General features: G+C 32.7%; 1 protein-coding gene across 1 annotated transcript in view; it reads right to left on the bottom strand.

Moving 5' to 3' along the window:
* The window catches only part of LOC120888566 (pregnancy zone protein), a 43,966-nt gene extending 34,853 nt beyond the window's left edge, over nt 1–9,113 (bottom strand). The window contains exons 1-9 of the mRNA XM_078015268.1: nt 8,958–9,113; nt 7,445–7,628; nt 6,549–6,702; nt 6,361–6,413; nt 5,784–5,804; nt 5,192–5,360; nt 3,513–3,597; nt 1,570–1,693; nt 90–204 (exon numbers count right to left, since the gene is read on the bottom strand). Of these exons, the coding sequence (XP_077871394.1) occupies nt 90–204; nt 1,570–1,693; nt 3,513–3,597; nt 5,192–5,360; nt 5,784–5,804; nt 6,361–6,413; nt 6,549–6,702; nt 7,445–7,628; nt 8,958–9,040 (988 nt within the window). The 5' untranslated portion in view covers nt 9,041–9,113. The remainder of the gene's footprint in view (nt 1–89; nt 205–1,569; nt 1,694–3,512; nt 3,598–5,191; nt 5,361–5,783; nt 5,805–6,360; nt 6,414–6,548; nt 6,703–7,444; nt 7,629–8,957) is intronic.
* Nucleotides 9,114–15,639: the final 6,526 nt, after the last annotated feature.

Below are 15,639 nucleotides of genomic sequence, written 5' to 3'. Positions count from 1 at the left end.
AATATGCTGAAACTATAAAATATTTTAAATGAAATGAAAGTTGGGTAAATGTTGATTGAATTAATAAATAATTTAAAAAGAATGCAAACCTGTTGCTTCCTCTCTGATGGTGGCTTCTACTTGTATTCTCATGTCATAGCCCCTTTGTCTCAGTTGAAACACTTTAGTTTTTACCAGTTGTGTGAAACATCCTTTATTGTCTGCCTGAAGAGAAAAGGAAAGAATTCCCGGGTCATCTAATTTGCTGTCAAAAAGTCATCAGTCTATGAACTTTTTATTGGCTGTATAAATACATTTTATAAGTGTTCAGACTACATTTTTGGGGCATAAAGTTTCTTCGTTAATCATTAAATTATTCATTGTTAACCTTTGCCTTATCCCTTGTCTTCTGAATAATCCCATTTCTGACACAGTGAACTTCTTTGAGTTTCCATATCCACCATGATATTTGATAATTCTAGATTTTGCCTATTTTGCTTCCCAAATGACAACTTTCTATCTTTCATTCTTACCTTGGTCAAGGGTTGCTACTCCTCAAAACTCAACTCAGGCATAATACATTCTAAGAAGCCTCTGTAACCACCTCCACCTAAATATTGATTATGGATTATATGCTCTTAACTGCATTTTCATGATATTTCAGGAACACACACATTCAGGGACTAGATAAACCCTTCTAGTAATCAAGTTTCCAAAATAAATGTTGGGATTCACGTTTTCATAAAGATATGTTTTCATTTTTTACTCATTTACATAAAAATATTTATAGCACAATAAAATTCAATCATTTTAAAATTTATTCACATACAGATGTTCTGAATCACTTTAAAATAAAATTTATACTAGTCTCCTTGATATAGTAAAGATTTTGGCAGCTACAGTCCTCTCTTGGTTATCTTATTTATCTTGACAATCATCATCATACTCTTCATCCTGGCCTTTAATTTGAATTCTGCAGCTTTGATAAATAACTTTCATTTTTTTCTACCCTTGCAGCACCTACTGTCATTGTCATACCTTAGACTTTTACAAACTTTTCCTGTGAATCAGTAATTTATGAATTCCATTTTGTCAATGCAACATATTCAACTTTCAGCTGTTTCTCTTAATTATTCTTAGTAAATCTCTTCTTTGATATAAGTGGGACCTCCAATCTGTTATATTCTAGGCTGTGCTCTCCTGAACTTTGTTTTTACTTAACACTCTACATAAGAAGTTTGGATCCATGACACATCATTCAATTCTCATATTAGCCAAATTCTTAGCACCTGCCAGATTCTTCTGTTATCTGTTGGACAAATGTCAAATTTGGATATTTCCTTATCCTTTCATACTTTATATTTGCATGATGATTGCTGTTGGAAGAAAATTATAAAACTGGCCAAACAAATAGAATAATAAATTCAAGAGCCCAACACTCCTAACACTGCCTGCCTTAAAAATTTTCCTTATTCCATAATTTTGCTTTTTGATTATTTTGAACATATCCTCATTATATTGTATTTATAATCATAACCCATGAGAAAACAAGATCTGGTATTAGTGCTCTGAGGAGTTGTTTTCACATACCTGTTGGCTGAATTCTTCACAGATATTTTGTGAATGTTTGCCATGGCAAGTAGAATGGTATTGGGAATGTTTTCTGCATACATTAATTGTCACCAGACCAGGGACAGGCTTTCCATATGTGTATCTATAATATTAATGAGGTCATACAAAATGTATTTAATATAAATTAAACAGATATTTCTTCACCTGATTTGACCTGTCTGTACATCCATCTTTTATGCACCTAAAGCAACAGTTGTACCTTCCATGGCATTTGCACTCCAGGAGCAATAATTCGGAGAGAATGTGTCTTAATTATTTTAGTAGGAATACATTTATGACTTTAAGAGAAATCACTGATTGAATCTTTTTGAAAGATCTCCAAATGAAAAGTTATAAGTTAGTTTTTCTCAGATCTTTTTTCTCCCTCCATTGAGGTTTTACTTTAACACTGTCCTGTCTCTCGCTTTCTCTGCTGTCTGATTATCTAGGTTATAATTCTAGCTTTGACAACACATAAGTTGATTTAGAACAAAAAATAAAATAAGGGTGTGAAAAGAATATTATTTCTAAGTTCGCCTGCTGCAGCCCGGCTCGCTGGGCAAAATAGCCCGGGGGGAGTGACAGGCAACTTGTGAAGGTTGATAACAGCAGTTACGGGAGCCGCTTTATTACGGGACAGCAAAGATATATATACACTTAACAAATTATACACAGCTTGTTTCAATCAACATCATCCAGATACAGCAATCCTCATCATCTTAACAATTATACACAGCTCAACTCAATTAACATCATCTTAATGACTCGCTGGCGTTACCCTTCAAACTATTCCTCCTGGCAAAGTGCCAGGTGCCATCTTGACTTGTTTGTGGCTCTCTACACTCACCATAATTCCTAAGTATTTTAATAGGATAAATGGGAAAGTTAGAAAGTAGCAGCTACAAATAAAAATGTTATTTATGAACAGTATCATAATGACTTGATTTACTTTTGCCATATATGATGGAAGGATATGATGCAAAGCTCAAATCAATTTATTTTTTTCTTAAAGTGTATTTTATGAACCACCACCACTGAAATTACCTATAATATAGACTGAGATGCCAGATGCTTGAATATTGCCCCAGGTTTATGGATAGAATCTCTGTAGAGGGGACCAGAGGTGTTCATTTTAATTAAACACCTCCTATAAATTCTCATGTACCCTCAGGTTTGACTTCTGTAGCTTTTTTTGTAGCTGTGAAGTAGGTGAGGCTTAGCTTCAGTGCCCCATTCTTTCCCTTTCTATAGTTTTCTCCTCAAAACTCCTATAATTGCTGATAAATATAAATTGCTGGTAACATGTAGAATTTCAATTAGATCTTGAATCTTATATGTAGATCTGGATTAAAAGGCTTCCCTTCTGATAAAAATATTTAAAGCATCAAGGCTCTTGAAAGGGAGAAAACATGTTACTCATGCTATTTTCAAAAGCAAGTTGAGGATGCTCTAGTGCATTAAGGTAATCAGGGAAGAAATAATTATGATATGCATTTTAATTCTATTATGTATATCTAGGAATTAAAGTACAACATTAAGGTACACTATTATATCTAAGTTCCAGTCTTCCATCCACTGTTTACTATGACTTAGGTATCACAATAATTCAAACAAGTACTTTTGTCCTTTATGCGTTTTGTTTCCCTCATTGTAAATTGAGGACAATAATTATCTCTATTACACAGAGTTAGTATAAGAATAAAAATATGCTTAAAACATTATCTGTCACATTTTAAATGTCCACTGAATGATGTTATTATTAGTAGAAGTATCATATACATATATCCCTGCTCCTTAGTATAGTCCAGCTGGGGAGAATTGTTACTCCCTGAATTAAAATCCTTCAAAGTCCAGCAACTTATTTAAAATACATTTCTTACATATAATATGGAGACAACAATGAAATAGCAAATGCAACTCACAAGCCACAGACGGATACCTCAAATTCTTCATCTAGAAAAGGAATAGTCTTGGGCATTTTTACTTGGACCTCAAATTTGGGTAAAACTGTTTTGAATAAAAGAGAAAAAGAAGTGAGAGTGTGCCAGAGATTTAAAAACATTAGTAATGGATTCCATTAGGGGAATTTATAACATAGGATCATGTAATTTGACTTCAATTATAGTAGGGAGCATGAGGGAAAATACTGTCAAGAAGTTAGTCATTACCATGGGCACATTGTACTGTGTCACCTTGGTTGAGATATCACTATATTTCCTAGACTGTTGTTCTCTGAGTTTGCACCAGATTTCAAAGGTAGAAGGAAAATAGTATTATAAGCCTCTGAAGATCATCACAGTAAGATATGGCAGCAGAGGGACAAATAGATTCCAGTAAGTCCTTAGTCTTTCTCTATGTGCAGCTTTTCTTCCTAAATGTTAGCTTTGCTAATTAACAAAATCCCAGGCCATCACCATACCCTCAGCTATGGTTCCACAAAGCCCTTTCTAGGTCCTTCCATAAGTTCCCCAGCATGGTACACTCTGGCCACTGAAGATGTTTTCTTCCCAGGTCCTTTGCAAATTTGAATCAATCCATCCCCATTAAATGTTCAGGTGTGGTTAGCAATATTCTCTGTCAAGTGATCCTGATAGATTCTTATTTTCTAGTCTCTCCCAGAGTTGTGTAAGAGGTTACTCCTATAATATAATTTTATTTTGTGATTTTCATGGAAGTTCTGGTGAGCTTTGGGAATTAGTTTTTTTTTTTTTATAATAAGACCTCTCAGCCATGGAATGAAACATTTACCTTTATTAGAAAATCCACATAATTTGTAACTAATTAGATGGATTCAATATCTGATTTAGTAATTAGCTGATTGTTAAATTAACTGTTATAGTTTAATTGATTACAGAGTTGAACTATAATTTATTTGAGTACTGAATTACTAGGATTTATAATCATAGTTGATTATTACAACAAGAATAAATTAGAAAATTATGAGATAATGCCAAGAAATACCTTCAGTTATAAGACAAATAAATATATTCATGGTGCATGTAGTTGACACAATGTATGGGTTAGCAATGAATATTTGAATAATCACTTGTAATTATTGAAATTTCTCTTGTTTCTTATTGGTTTTATGATTTTGATAAATGACTATATTTTTAGTGTTTATATGCTCACATTAAACAGGGATGAGAAAAGGGGAGGGGAGGGAAGGGGAGGGGAGGGGAGGGGGGATAGTAGAGAATAGGACAGACAGCAGAATACATCAGACACTAGAAAGGCAATATGTCAATCAATGGAAGGGTAACTGATGTGAAACAGCAATCTGTATACGGGGTAAAGTTGGGAGTTCATAACCCACTTGAATCAAACTGTGAAAGATGATGTATTAAGAACTGTGTAATGTTTTGAACGACCAACAATAAAAAAAAATATATATATATGCTCATTTGTAAAGTGAATATAATAATTGTATATGCCTCAGATGACTGTAGAGAGGATGAAATGAGATAATACATGACAAGTGCTTAGCACATACTCAAGTGGACAAAAAAACTTGGTAATTTTCAAAGACTGTTTGATAGACCTTGCTTGCTTCCTGTATAAATATCACAGTGTTATACATGCCTTATTCCTGCATAATTCTTACCATATTCTTTCACTTCAAAGGAGTGCTGTATTGTATTTCTAGACTCTTTCACCAGAATGACTTTGTAGAGACCCAGGAAGGGCTCCTCAGACAGTGGGAAGGAGAGTTGGGTAAGTCCCCTTTGCAGATTGATATTTTGCCATTGGAAAATTCGGTTCTTCTTAGGATTCTATAGGTAAAAATATTATGAGTTCATAGAAACAATTGAAATAAATACTTTTGAGTAGAGGGGCAGATTTTCAGGTAAGAATGACATTGGGTATTAGAGTTAATGGGTTGGCAAATTGGCACTATAACTATTAGCAACATTTTCAGTAGATTTTAGACTGAGAGAAGGAAAATAAGTTTATTAGCTCTGAGGTACTGCAGATGATATTTCATACGAGTACCTCTTTTGATATTATTAAATTGAATCATTTCAAGTAATTTTTCTTTCATTTGTATATAACCTAATTTTCCCAAATAATTTAAGGTAGACAGGGAAAATAGTGTTTGTTAGTTTTGTTAAAGTAGTGATTGGAAGGAGAGAGGTAACTAAATGTTACTTGTAGTGAGTCTTCATTCCAACATACATGTACAATATATTACCTACCTCAATATAAATGACTGGGAACTGAAAAAAAAAAAGAAAGAAAAAGTAGTATAGAGCATGTGATAGAGTTTAGAAAGAGAAAACTGGGAAGTCAACACTGATAAAAGTTTATGGATGGGGAAAGAAAGTATATTTCTTGTCCAAATAGGAAATGTTCCTTGTTTGGTTCATATAACTTTTTATGTTTACTTTGGCACATAAATCTCTTAAGAAGTCATGTCTTTCTTTTTGTGAAATAACATACAATTGAGGAAACTTATTTGGATAAAGATCCAAATAGTAAGTTTATTATTATTTTCAAATGAGACTTGTTTTACAGGATTTTTTTTTTTTTTTTGTGGTACTGGGGATTGAACCTAGGGCCTTGTGCATGCAAGGAAAGCACTCTACCAACTGTACTATATCCCCAACCTACAGAAGCTTTTTAAAAAGAGAATCCAATACACTTTTGTCCACCTTAATAAGATTTGTTTGTGTGTGGAAGGATTAAGTATCTCTTACATTGGTTTCTGGTTTTCCAATAGAACCTTAACTTTTGCCTATTTTCCTCAACCCCACCCACAGATATGAGACTTACCGTTTCATTCAGTGGGTGAAAATTGATATCCACAGAGACAATGCGGAATCTCACTGAAATACAGAGATTTTTTCCCCATGAAAACCCCAATGGGAACCCAGGCTAGAAGTCCTATGATTATTGAATCACATAGTCAAAAATATGTACTTTCCCCCCAAGGTGGTCTTTGCTCTTTTGGCTCCTTATACCTGTTTGTCCTGGCTTGTATATGGGTTTGTCTGTCTGGACAAAGACCAGGCTCTCTGCTTTCCTTACGTAGATTGTCTTCCTGCTTATGAAATGCTGGGTTGTCCCATTTATCAGCACGGTAATGAACGCTGGGAAAGATGACAACTCTGGAATCTGCAAAACAGAAATGAGTGAAGAATCTACCCAGATTCACTTCTGATTTTCTGTTTTCCTGGTAAGTCCCTGAGAATTAGAAAGGAACAAGGTTAAGGTATACATTTCTTGTCTTATAAGTAGATTATTGCAATTGTGTAACATGACACTAACAATTCATTGATTTGGTTGACAAGGAAAATATCACTTCGATAAAATGAACTAACTCTTTAATCCAGTCATGTTAGTGAAAGAGGTGACATTTTCTCATTTTCATGGCTATATGGTGGTATTAAAATAAGCATTATATTTTATTTTCCAAATGTCAATAACAAATTTATCTTATCGTTTGTAGTAAGTTAGTAGGATTAAAGATTTAAAACTTTAAGTGATAAAAGTCTATGTGACATAAATCAACAATCAACCACCTGTGAGATCTTAGATAAGTGTCTTGACTTTAAGAATTTCAGTATTTATACCAATAATGTTAAGAGTATATTTACATCACAAGTGTATTTTAAGATCAAATGAAATCCTATAGCTACTACTACCTTTCAATTACTGCATTTGATCTGTTTGTGTTGTGTAAGCATATTCAGTACACTTTTATTCTTAGATTCTCATTTGTAACTTACTCCGTACTCTTCATTTTCCTTCATTATGCTGTTTTTTTTTCTTTTTTTAAATTTGAGGGATGAGAACATAAGGTCTCAACTAAACACTTTCTCTAGCCACTTCCCTCATCCCAGTGGTTGATACTAACAGTGAAGGGGTTGCAGTGGAAGGAGTTCCTATCTGTCACCAGCTCTGTAAGGAGGTTCCTGCTCTGTGTTCCATACTCCAGATTCACATTCAGTGTCATCGTCTCATTCAGGTGATTAAGGATGACACAGGCCTTTTCAGGAACTCCAGCATAGAGCTGTGATGGTACCAGAACCATGTATTGCCTGTGGAGAAAAGGATCAAACAGAGAGAGGTTCAAAAGATGTCAAAATTATTACCATTTTCTAGAAAATCTTCTCTATCATCATCAATCATAGCATAGAGCCAGATTTCAGATTTTAACCAGATTTCATGTTGCTCAAAGGCCAACATAAAAGACCATGGGAATTCAGAAAACATCAAATTAAAATTGCTATGCATCTTTTGCGTTTCAGAAACCTCTACCCTTGGAATATTAGAAAACTATGGGAAAGGAATCTAAGAGTTATCACATATGTTGGATAGAAATTCCAAATTTACATGAATTAATCAACAAGGCACCTTTGAAGGTATTAAGATCCTGTCTGCATGTGATCTTGAGTTCCATGTGACTACCACAAAGCACTTTGTTCCAGAAAAATTCTAGAAAAATAACATTTAACACACGGGAGACACTAAATTGTTTTTGCTTCCGTTTAAGAAGCAATCTTATTTCTTTCCTTTCTTTCACTCTGTGGTGATGAGAGCTGAACCAATCTAAGCAAGGCTCATCAGCAGACCCAACTAGTTACTCCCAGAAGAAAAGCCCATTCCCCTGTAGCCATTTACCTTTCCACTTATAATCACTCAAATATGCACTTCATGATGTTGTATGTTTGCTCACTTTTCTCTCTTTCTGAGTGTCTTTGTGTATCTGGAAAACTTAAATTAGCTTCCTAAGTCTCAAAACCAGTTTCTTCTATGCAGAATTTGGGGATGGCCCTTTTCTTACAGCAGGTCCCTTGAAGAGTTAGGGTTTCTTGGCAGTATTCTCCTAAAATCCTGCAGTGCCTGCTCCTGTTTTGGGGTGGCTATATTTCATTTTCTGTATTCCATCTCTCTCCTTTTCTCTGAGGTACTGAGGAAAAGATCTAATTTTTTTTTTAATCTGTGTATTCCCCAAACCTAATGCGAGACATTAAAATTTGCTGAAGGATTAAGTGAATTGACACACAAATCCTGGCTTGTCTGTATGTAGGTCCCTCCATCCATCTTGGCAACCCCGTACATGGGGGAAAACACAGACACAGAGCTACTTCACAATGGCCAGAACACTGCTGTCTGCTTATGAGTAATAAAAAATGTTTCCTTTTTTTTTTAAAAAAAATAAGAATACTATATTTTTTGGTGAATGTTTGACAAATATTGCTGCCTCATGTCTAAGTTTTCTAGAATTGTAATATGTCATTCCACATGAGTGATAACAATTTGCTAACCCTCGCAAGGAACAGGAAATCAGGAAATTAAAAAAGATCAAGAATGAGATAACACCATGGGAGAGAAGGACAATAGAATTGTGGGGAAATATTACTTACGGTTCTGCAGTAGCCAAAGCATCTCTGGGAAGAAGCAGAAAAAGTAGAATCAAGACTGGGTTGGGCGATTGACTTCCCCTCATGGTGTAGAGAGGAACAGAAGAGAATGGGACATGAACTCTTGATTCCTTGAACTCTGATCTTGTTCCCAATTCACTGGTTTTTATTTTACCTGATGGGTAGTGAAGGTTAACTGTCAACCATCTATTTTTGTAACATATTAACTACTTCAGTATAAAAAAATCAATTCTAGATAATTTCCAGGAACATCAATATTGTTCCATCCACATTTTTAAATTTTCCAAATGTTTGACAGATAGTACTTTAAGGCTGCCACTGGTACAGCTTATCAATCAGCACTTTACATATTTTGGGGAAAAATCAGATGAATTACATGATTTGATGAAATAAATCAATATTCTTGACTTTTAAAAAATATAATAAATGTAAATCTCTATTCCAGATTTTTTTCTTGGCTATCCAGAGAGCATACATTTAATCATTTAAGATTCATCCTCAGTGGATCCTTCATAAAATAAGGAAATGAAATCTGTCACCGAATTCTAAACAAAAAAAACTTGGAGGCAATTCCTCTAGTTTTTATAAGTTTAACTTTGTTTCAAATACCTATTCTTATATTTGTATTTTTAAATTCATGACACTTTTTTTAAGTAGAATTTTTAAAAAATGCCTTTATTTAATTTATTCATTGAAATACCACAATACTTTAATTTATTTATTTGTTTTTATGTGTGCTGAGGATCGAACCCAGTGCCTCATGCATTCTAGGAAGTATTCTGCCACTGAGCTATAGCCTCAGCCCTTATGTTTGTTTTTTTTTATAAAGAAAATGATGGTTCATTTGGATATAACCACCCATGTAATACAATTTTTAATTTCACTAAACCTCAAGAATACAAAGCCAATTAATTTATTTTACTCTACAGGAAGTCAAATTTATTTGTTGAACATTCATGTTTAATTTTACCTAAGTAGAGATATTTTATCAATTGTGAGTCATCTTCCTGTTTGCCTTCCAGATGACATCCGAATGCTGTAATCCGTTTGTTACTGAGTTCTCAAACTAAGAAAGATTCTATTATTATATTAATATAAACAGAACATCCCCAAATTGGAGTTTGCATATTTTGAAAAGAGCACTGTTTTAAATTATAAAATATGTAGAGAAATAGGAACTTCTGAGTATGAGGAATATTTTATTGGGCTCTCCTGTAAATTGGAGCCAGGAAAGTCTTAACATATTTTTTTGTGTGTGTGGTGCTGTAGATGGAACCCAGAGCTCAGCACATGCTAGACAAGATCTACTAGTAAGGTTTATCCCCAGCACCTTGATGTACATTTTAAAATATAGTCAGAAAGAGTGACAGAGAAGTGAAGATAATATGCATGAGACCATTTGATCAACTATGAAACTACAGCTATGTAAGATACTAGAATTTTAAGTATTATAATAAGCACAGGTAAAAATTTCCAAGTTAAGTAGATACACTTTTCTCAGGAATACTTATACTTTCTGGATACACATCAAGTCCAGATTTGGACTAATGTCAAATGACCAAAGCATATGTTTGAAGTAATGCCAAATGACTAAGTATACAAATCCTTTTGTGAATGGTGAAAAAATCATCTTCATAGTTTGAACTTCTAAAATGAAAGAATTAACCTGGAATATTATCAAATTTTGATTAGAATTTTAATAAACATATTTTAAATATTTGATATTATAGTGCAAAAGCAGTACTTTTTCAATATTGTCAACTAATGCTCTTATAATCTTATGATCTTCAAATGTTTTTCTTATATTCTCTGAAAGAATTCCATGAAAATAATTTTGTGTAATCTTTCATGCTTACTTGACCACAAAATTATCATTATGAGCAAGATGACAAGAGGTGTATTATATAAACTATCATTGAAAAAATAAAAGTGTAACATTTTCTAAATGTATCCAATGAAATGTAAATCTGGCCACAATTTTATACCCAACAGTATCTGTTGAAAACTTTTTTTTTGTTTTGTTTTGTTTATTTTTTTGTTTTGTTTTTCTTTCTTTTTTTATTGTTGGTTGTTCAAAACATTACATAGTTCTTGATATATCAATCTGTTGAAAACTTAAACTTATCTGACCTCCTTACCTGTTGAACATTTTATATAATTCTTTTTTTTTTAAATTCTGTATTTTCATCCTACTTCTGGCAGCCAAATTTCATACCCTATCAGATATTTCATATCCTATCAGATATTTCTGCAACTAAATATAATAAAAATTATAAAAATGTGTTGTTCATCTGAAGTTCTAAGTAGTAATAAAATATTTCTATATAAAGTTATCTTTGAAATCATCAATTTATTACTTATTAAAATTATATATTATATTTACTTTAGTCCTAAGAAATATTATAACACAAGAAATTTTTGTTTGAAAATAATTTCTTAATGAAATTAATCAAATATTCCATTTGGCTCTCTCAATGATGTTGAATATTTTTGGATAAATTTTGCTTATTGCTCTATTGAGACAGGTTTTAATTGTCTATTCTCTTTCTATTTTTTCTAGTCTCTATTTTAGAATACTCCTATTTCCGATTACATTATATTTTCTATTATGTTTTACAGGAAATAGAAAAATTAAATTTGTTCACTTAAAGTGAGATAGAAATGGGGGAAATTCTAACAATGTCATTTAATCATTTAGGCTTCCAAGTTATAAGCCAAAGTTCACATTATAATCATCATTAAAAATTAATTTTAATTATGTGTAAGTTGATAAATTAAATATACCTTCACTAATTTTGTTAAAGCAATTGGAAACCATGCCAATTGCAAAATAATTTGAAAATCCATCTTTAGAATTATTCTTATGGTTAGTTCTTAGAAATATAAAAATTAAAAAGTTTATCAGTACTTATAAATGGCTACCAATTCCTACTTTCTTATTTAAAGACACAATATACTCAGGAATTTGAGGAAATTAAAATATCAACTTAAATATTCTCTTGTCAATGTAGAACTTCATAAGATTCTTTAATTTGATCAAATGCTGATTTACACATTTAGCTCATTATATTTACAGAACATTTCTGACAATAACCTAATTTGCAAAGCCAATACTCATTATCAGAATAATTAAATTCAACTTATTTCTGACAGGAAAATATTCATTCATTTTTAATTACAATAACTTTAATTTATGTTCTTATCCTACTCTTCCACTTCTCAATTGTATTCTAGGGTGAAGATTATTGCTGGATATTTCTTATCTATATGAAGTAAAATATTTCTACTATCTCTTCCCATGCCCTCTTCTTTACTCTTGTGCAACTCTCGGAGGGAATACAAACACTGAAATAGTTGGAGAAGGAAAGAGGTACTGTTTTTAATTTAAAATTGTCATTTCTGCTATTTGACTTTATAATATATACGTGTAAAGGAAAAGTGGGTAGAAGAAGCCATTTCTAATGCCATGCTTTTTTCATACCAGAAATAGATTTATGTTAAATAGATCATGAGGTCTAGGATGGGCTGAAGATTCCTAGACTGTTAGAGTGTTTATAGATATTAATCTGGAGACTGTGCTGCTAAGTGAAATTAGCTGGTTCCAAAAAGCCAAAGGTAGATGTTTTCTCTGATATGTGGAAGCTATCCCACGATAAGGGTAGAGGAAGAATAGAAACAAGACCCATGGAGTAGACAAAGGGGAATGAAGGGAAAGGGTAAGAAAAGATAGTCGAATTAATCTGATATAACATTCCTATGTACATATATGAATATACCACAATGAAGCTCACCATCATGCATGTCCACAAGAAATTAATTTCAAAAACAACAATGAGTAGGTGGCAGAAAGATCAGTAGAGGAAAGGACTAGGGGATGGGGGATGGAAGTGAAAGAGGAGGTACTGGGGGTGGAATTAGAATAAATTATATTCCATACTTTTATCATTATGTCAAAATGAATTCTACTGTTAGGTATAAACTAAAAGAACTAATAAAAAAGAGTTTATACAATTATCAATGTTTTGAAATGTCTTTTTTGTAAGAGAAAAGTGGTAAGTGTTCATTTCAAGATATATCTGAAATGCATATGATAACTGAAACAGAATATTCACATATTTTTTTTTAAAAGCCCACAGTTTATGCTATGATTACATTGTCAACAGTATGATAATGGCAATTATATTTATGTAATTATTACTTACAAAAATCACACAATTATTTATCATGCACAATTTCAATGATTCCAGAAGTGATGTTGAAATTGAGAACAAATCTGCATCTGAATGACAGATTTTAGACAAATATCAAAGTCAAAGATGAATCTCATAGGATTCCACCAACTGTTACAAATTTGTCAAACGTGTTGAATATGCAGACTTTCTCACACCCTCCAAGGCTTTAATGAAAAAGGTAAAATAAAATCAAAGTTACAAATGAATTCTAGCAGCAAGTAGTTACAAAAACAAGAGGAGAATATGTACAAGTGAAAGGGTTGACTTGTAATTGGTGACAATTATATAACAGATCTTTTAAACTATCAGAATAAGACTAATTATAAAAGCTACAAAAGACATCATAACCTTTGGAAAGTTAAACTAATGTCATTTCCAAGAGATCTGTGTTTACAGAGCATTGAGCAACTCGAGGATAAAAAGTGCCCTTATCATCATAGTGTACATTGGGGGAGGTACAGTTAGATTCACTCACATATGTAGAATGAAACCGAAGCTCTTATGAACATGGAAAGGACATTAATAACAATAGTATGTTTGTTTGTTTGGTTTTGGTACTGGGGATTGAAACCAGGAACTTTTTACCACTGAATCACATCCCCATCCATTTTTATATTTTTATTTTGAGAGAGGGACTCACTAAGTTGCTTAGGGCCTCAGTAAGTTGCTAAGGCTGGCTTTGAACTTACAACTCTCCTGCCTCAGCCTTCTGAGCTGCTGAGATTACAGGAATGCACCACCATTCCTGGATAATAACAATATTTTTAATGGAAAAAGTGGAAATATTTATTGTGATAACTTATCTATCATTACAAATTGCTGAATAATTCTGTGTGTTTTCTCTCTTTGTGAATACTTTGCCTGTTTGAGGGTAGGCTGGAAAAATCAGGGAATAAATAACAGAACATGTTTTCATCCTTCCTCTATATCCCTGCACAGATTCTCAGAGGCAGGACAAATGATTTAAAAAATATGAGAAATGTGCTATTTTTTAAACTCATTTTTAATATTACCACTACATTGGTATTCAGAGATCAGCCCATGCACTTGACATCTGAGATGTCATTCTTCTAGCCTGTCTATTCAGGACCGCAGAAGTACTTTCTTGAGCTTGCATCATTATAAACTGCCATAGTAGCAAATTAATACTCTCTCCAGACCAGTTTTCTCTTAAGTAATCAGTGAAATTTTTGCCCAGGAGAAAGAAAGGTTTGATGCCTGCTCACATGTGCCGTGGGACCCCTAGTTCCTACATCCTTCACCTGCTGTCTCTTCTACCTTTTCCACTTCAGTCAATCTGAACTCATTGTCTTACTCCAGCACTTGAGACCCTTTCCACTTTATTTAAAGCTTTTGAGCTTTGTGAAACTTCCTCCCTGATTGCTCTTCTATTGATGTTAATATAGCAAATAGCAAACTCATCTCTTTATGCATTTGCTCATCTATCAACTTTTCAGTGAGTTCTACTTTGACCTTGGATTATAAAATTGCAGTCTATCTCTCATCTTCTGGCACTCTTGATTGCTCTTGCTCTGCTTTTTTGTCATAGAACATGTCATTTCTGACATATTATATAATGTGATTATTATATATCATATTTATTACCTTGCATTGTGGCAAAAACTTTGTCTTATTTTTCACTGTTCCTTGCCATCAAGAACAATATCAACTAATAGCAAACAGTCAATAAATATTTGTGGAATAAATGAACAAAAGAATCATGTGACCATGAGACATGATACTTGATTTTCTCTTTCACAAAGTATAGAAAGAATAAATAAATTGAATTGTGAGTATATGTTTAACATAGAACAAAACAATAACATTTCAAGGAGAATGAGTTAAGACTTACCCAAGGTAATGAGAAGTTAGTCTTTCTGCAAATAATCATATTCCAGATTCAATTGTACAGTTTTATTAGAAGATCACAGGACAATTTTCTTCTTAATATTAATGATATGAATATATACATATGTATCTCCATATATTTTTGGCGAGCGTGTGTGTGTGTGTACTAAACAAGTAAACATAAAATAAAAATATTAGCTAAATGTAAAAATAAAAAAGAAATGCAATTCTCTTTTATATTCTTTTAGTTTATTATTATTTTGAGAGAAAATTTTTAATACAGTTTTTAATTTATTTTTTAAAGTTTTAATTTATTATTTTTAATTATAAATGGGAGTAGAATGAAGTTTAATATATCATGTATACATGGAGTATAACTTACCATTTATGTGGTTGTACAAGCTGTGGAGTTATGCTGATCAGGTATTGATATATGAACATAGGAAATTATGTCCGATTCATTCTATTGTCTTTTCCATTCCCATGTCCTCTCTCTTCCCCCAACTCTACCCTGTTCAATCCAGTGAACCTCCTCTTATTCTTCCTCCCACTTCTGCCTATTGTGAGTTAGCATCCATATATCA

The sequence above is a fragment of the Ictidomys tridecemlineatus genome, chromosome 6, assembly GCF_052094955.1.
Source record: "Ictidomys tridecemlineatus isolate mIctTri1 chromosome 6, mIctTri1.hap1, whole genome shotgun sequence".
Taxonomy (NCBI): domain Eukaryota; kingdom Metazoa; phylum Chordata; class Mammalia; order Rodentia; family Sciuridae; genus Ictidomys; species Ictidomys tridecemlineatus.
This window is presented reverse-complemented; position numbering and strand designations above follow the sequence as displayed.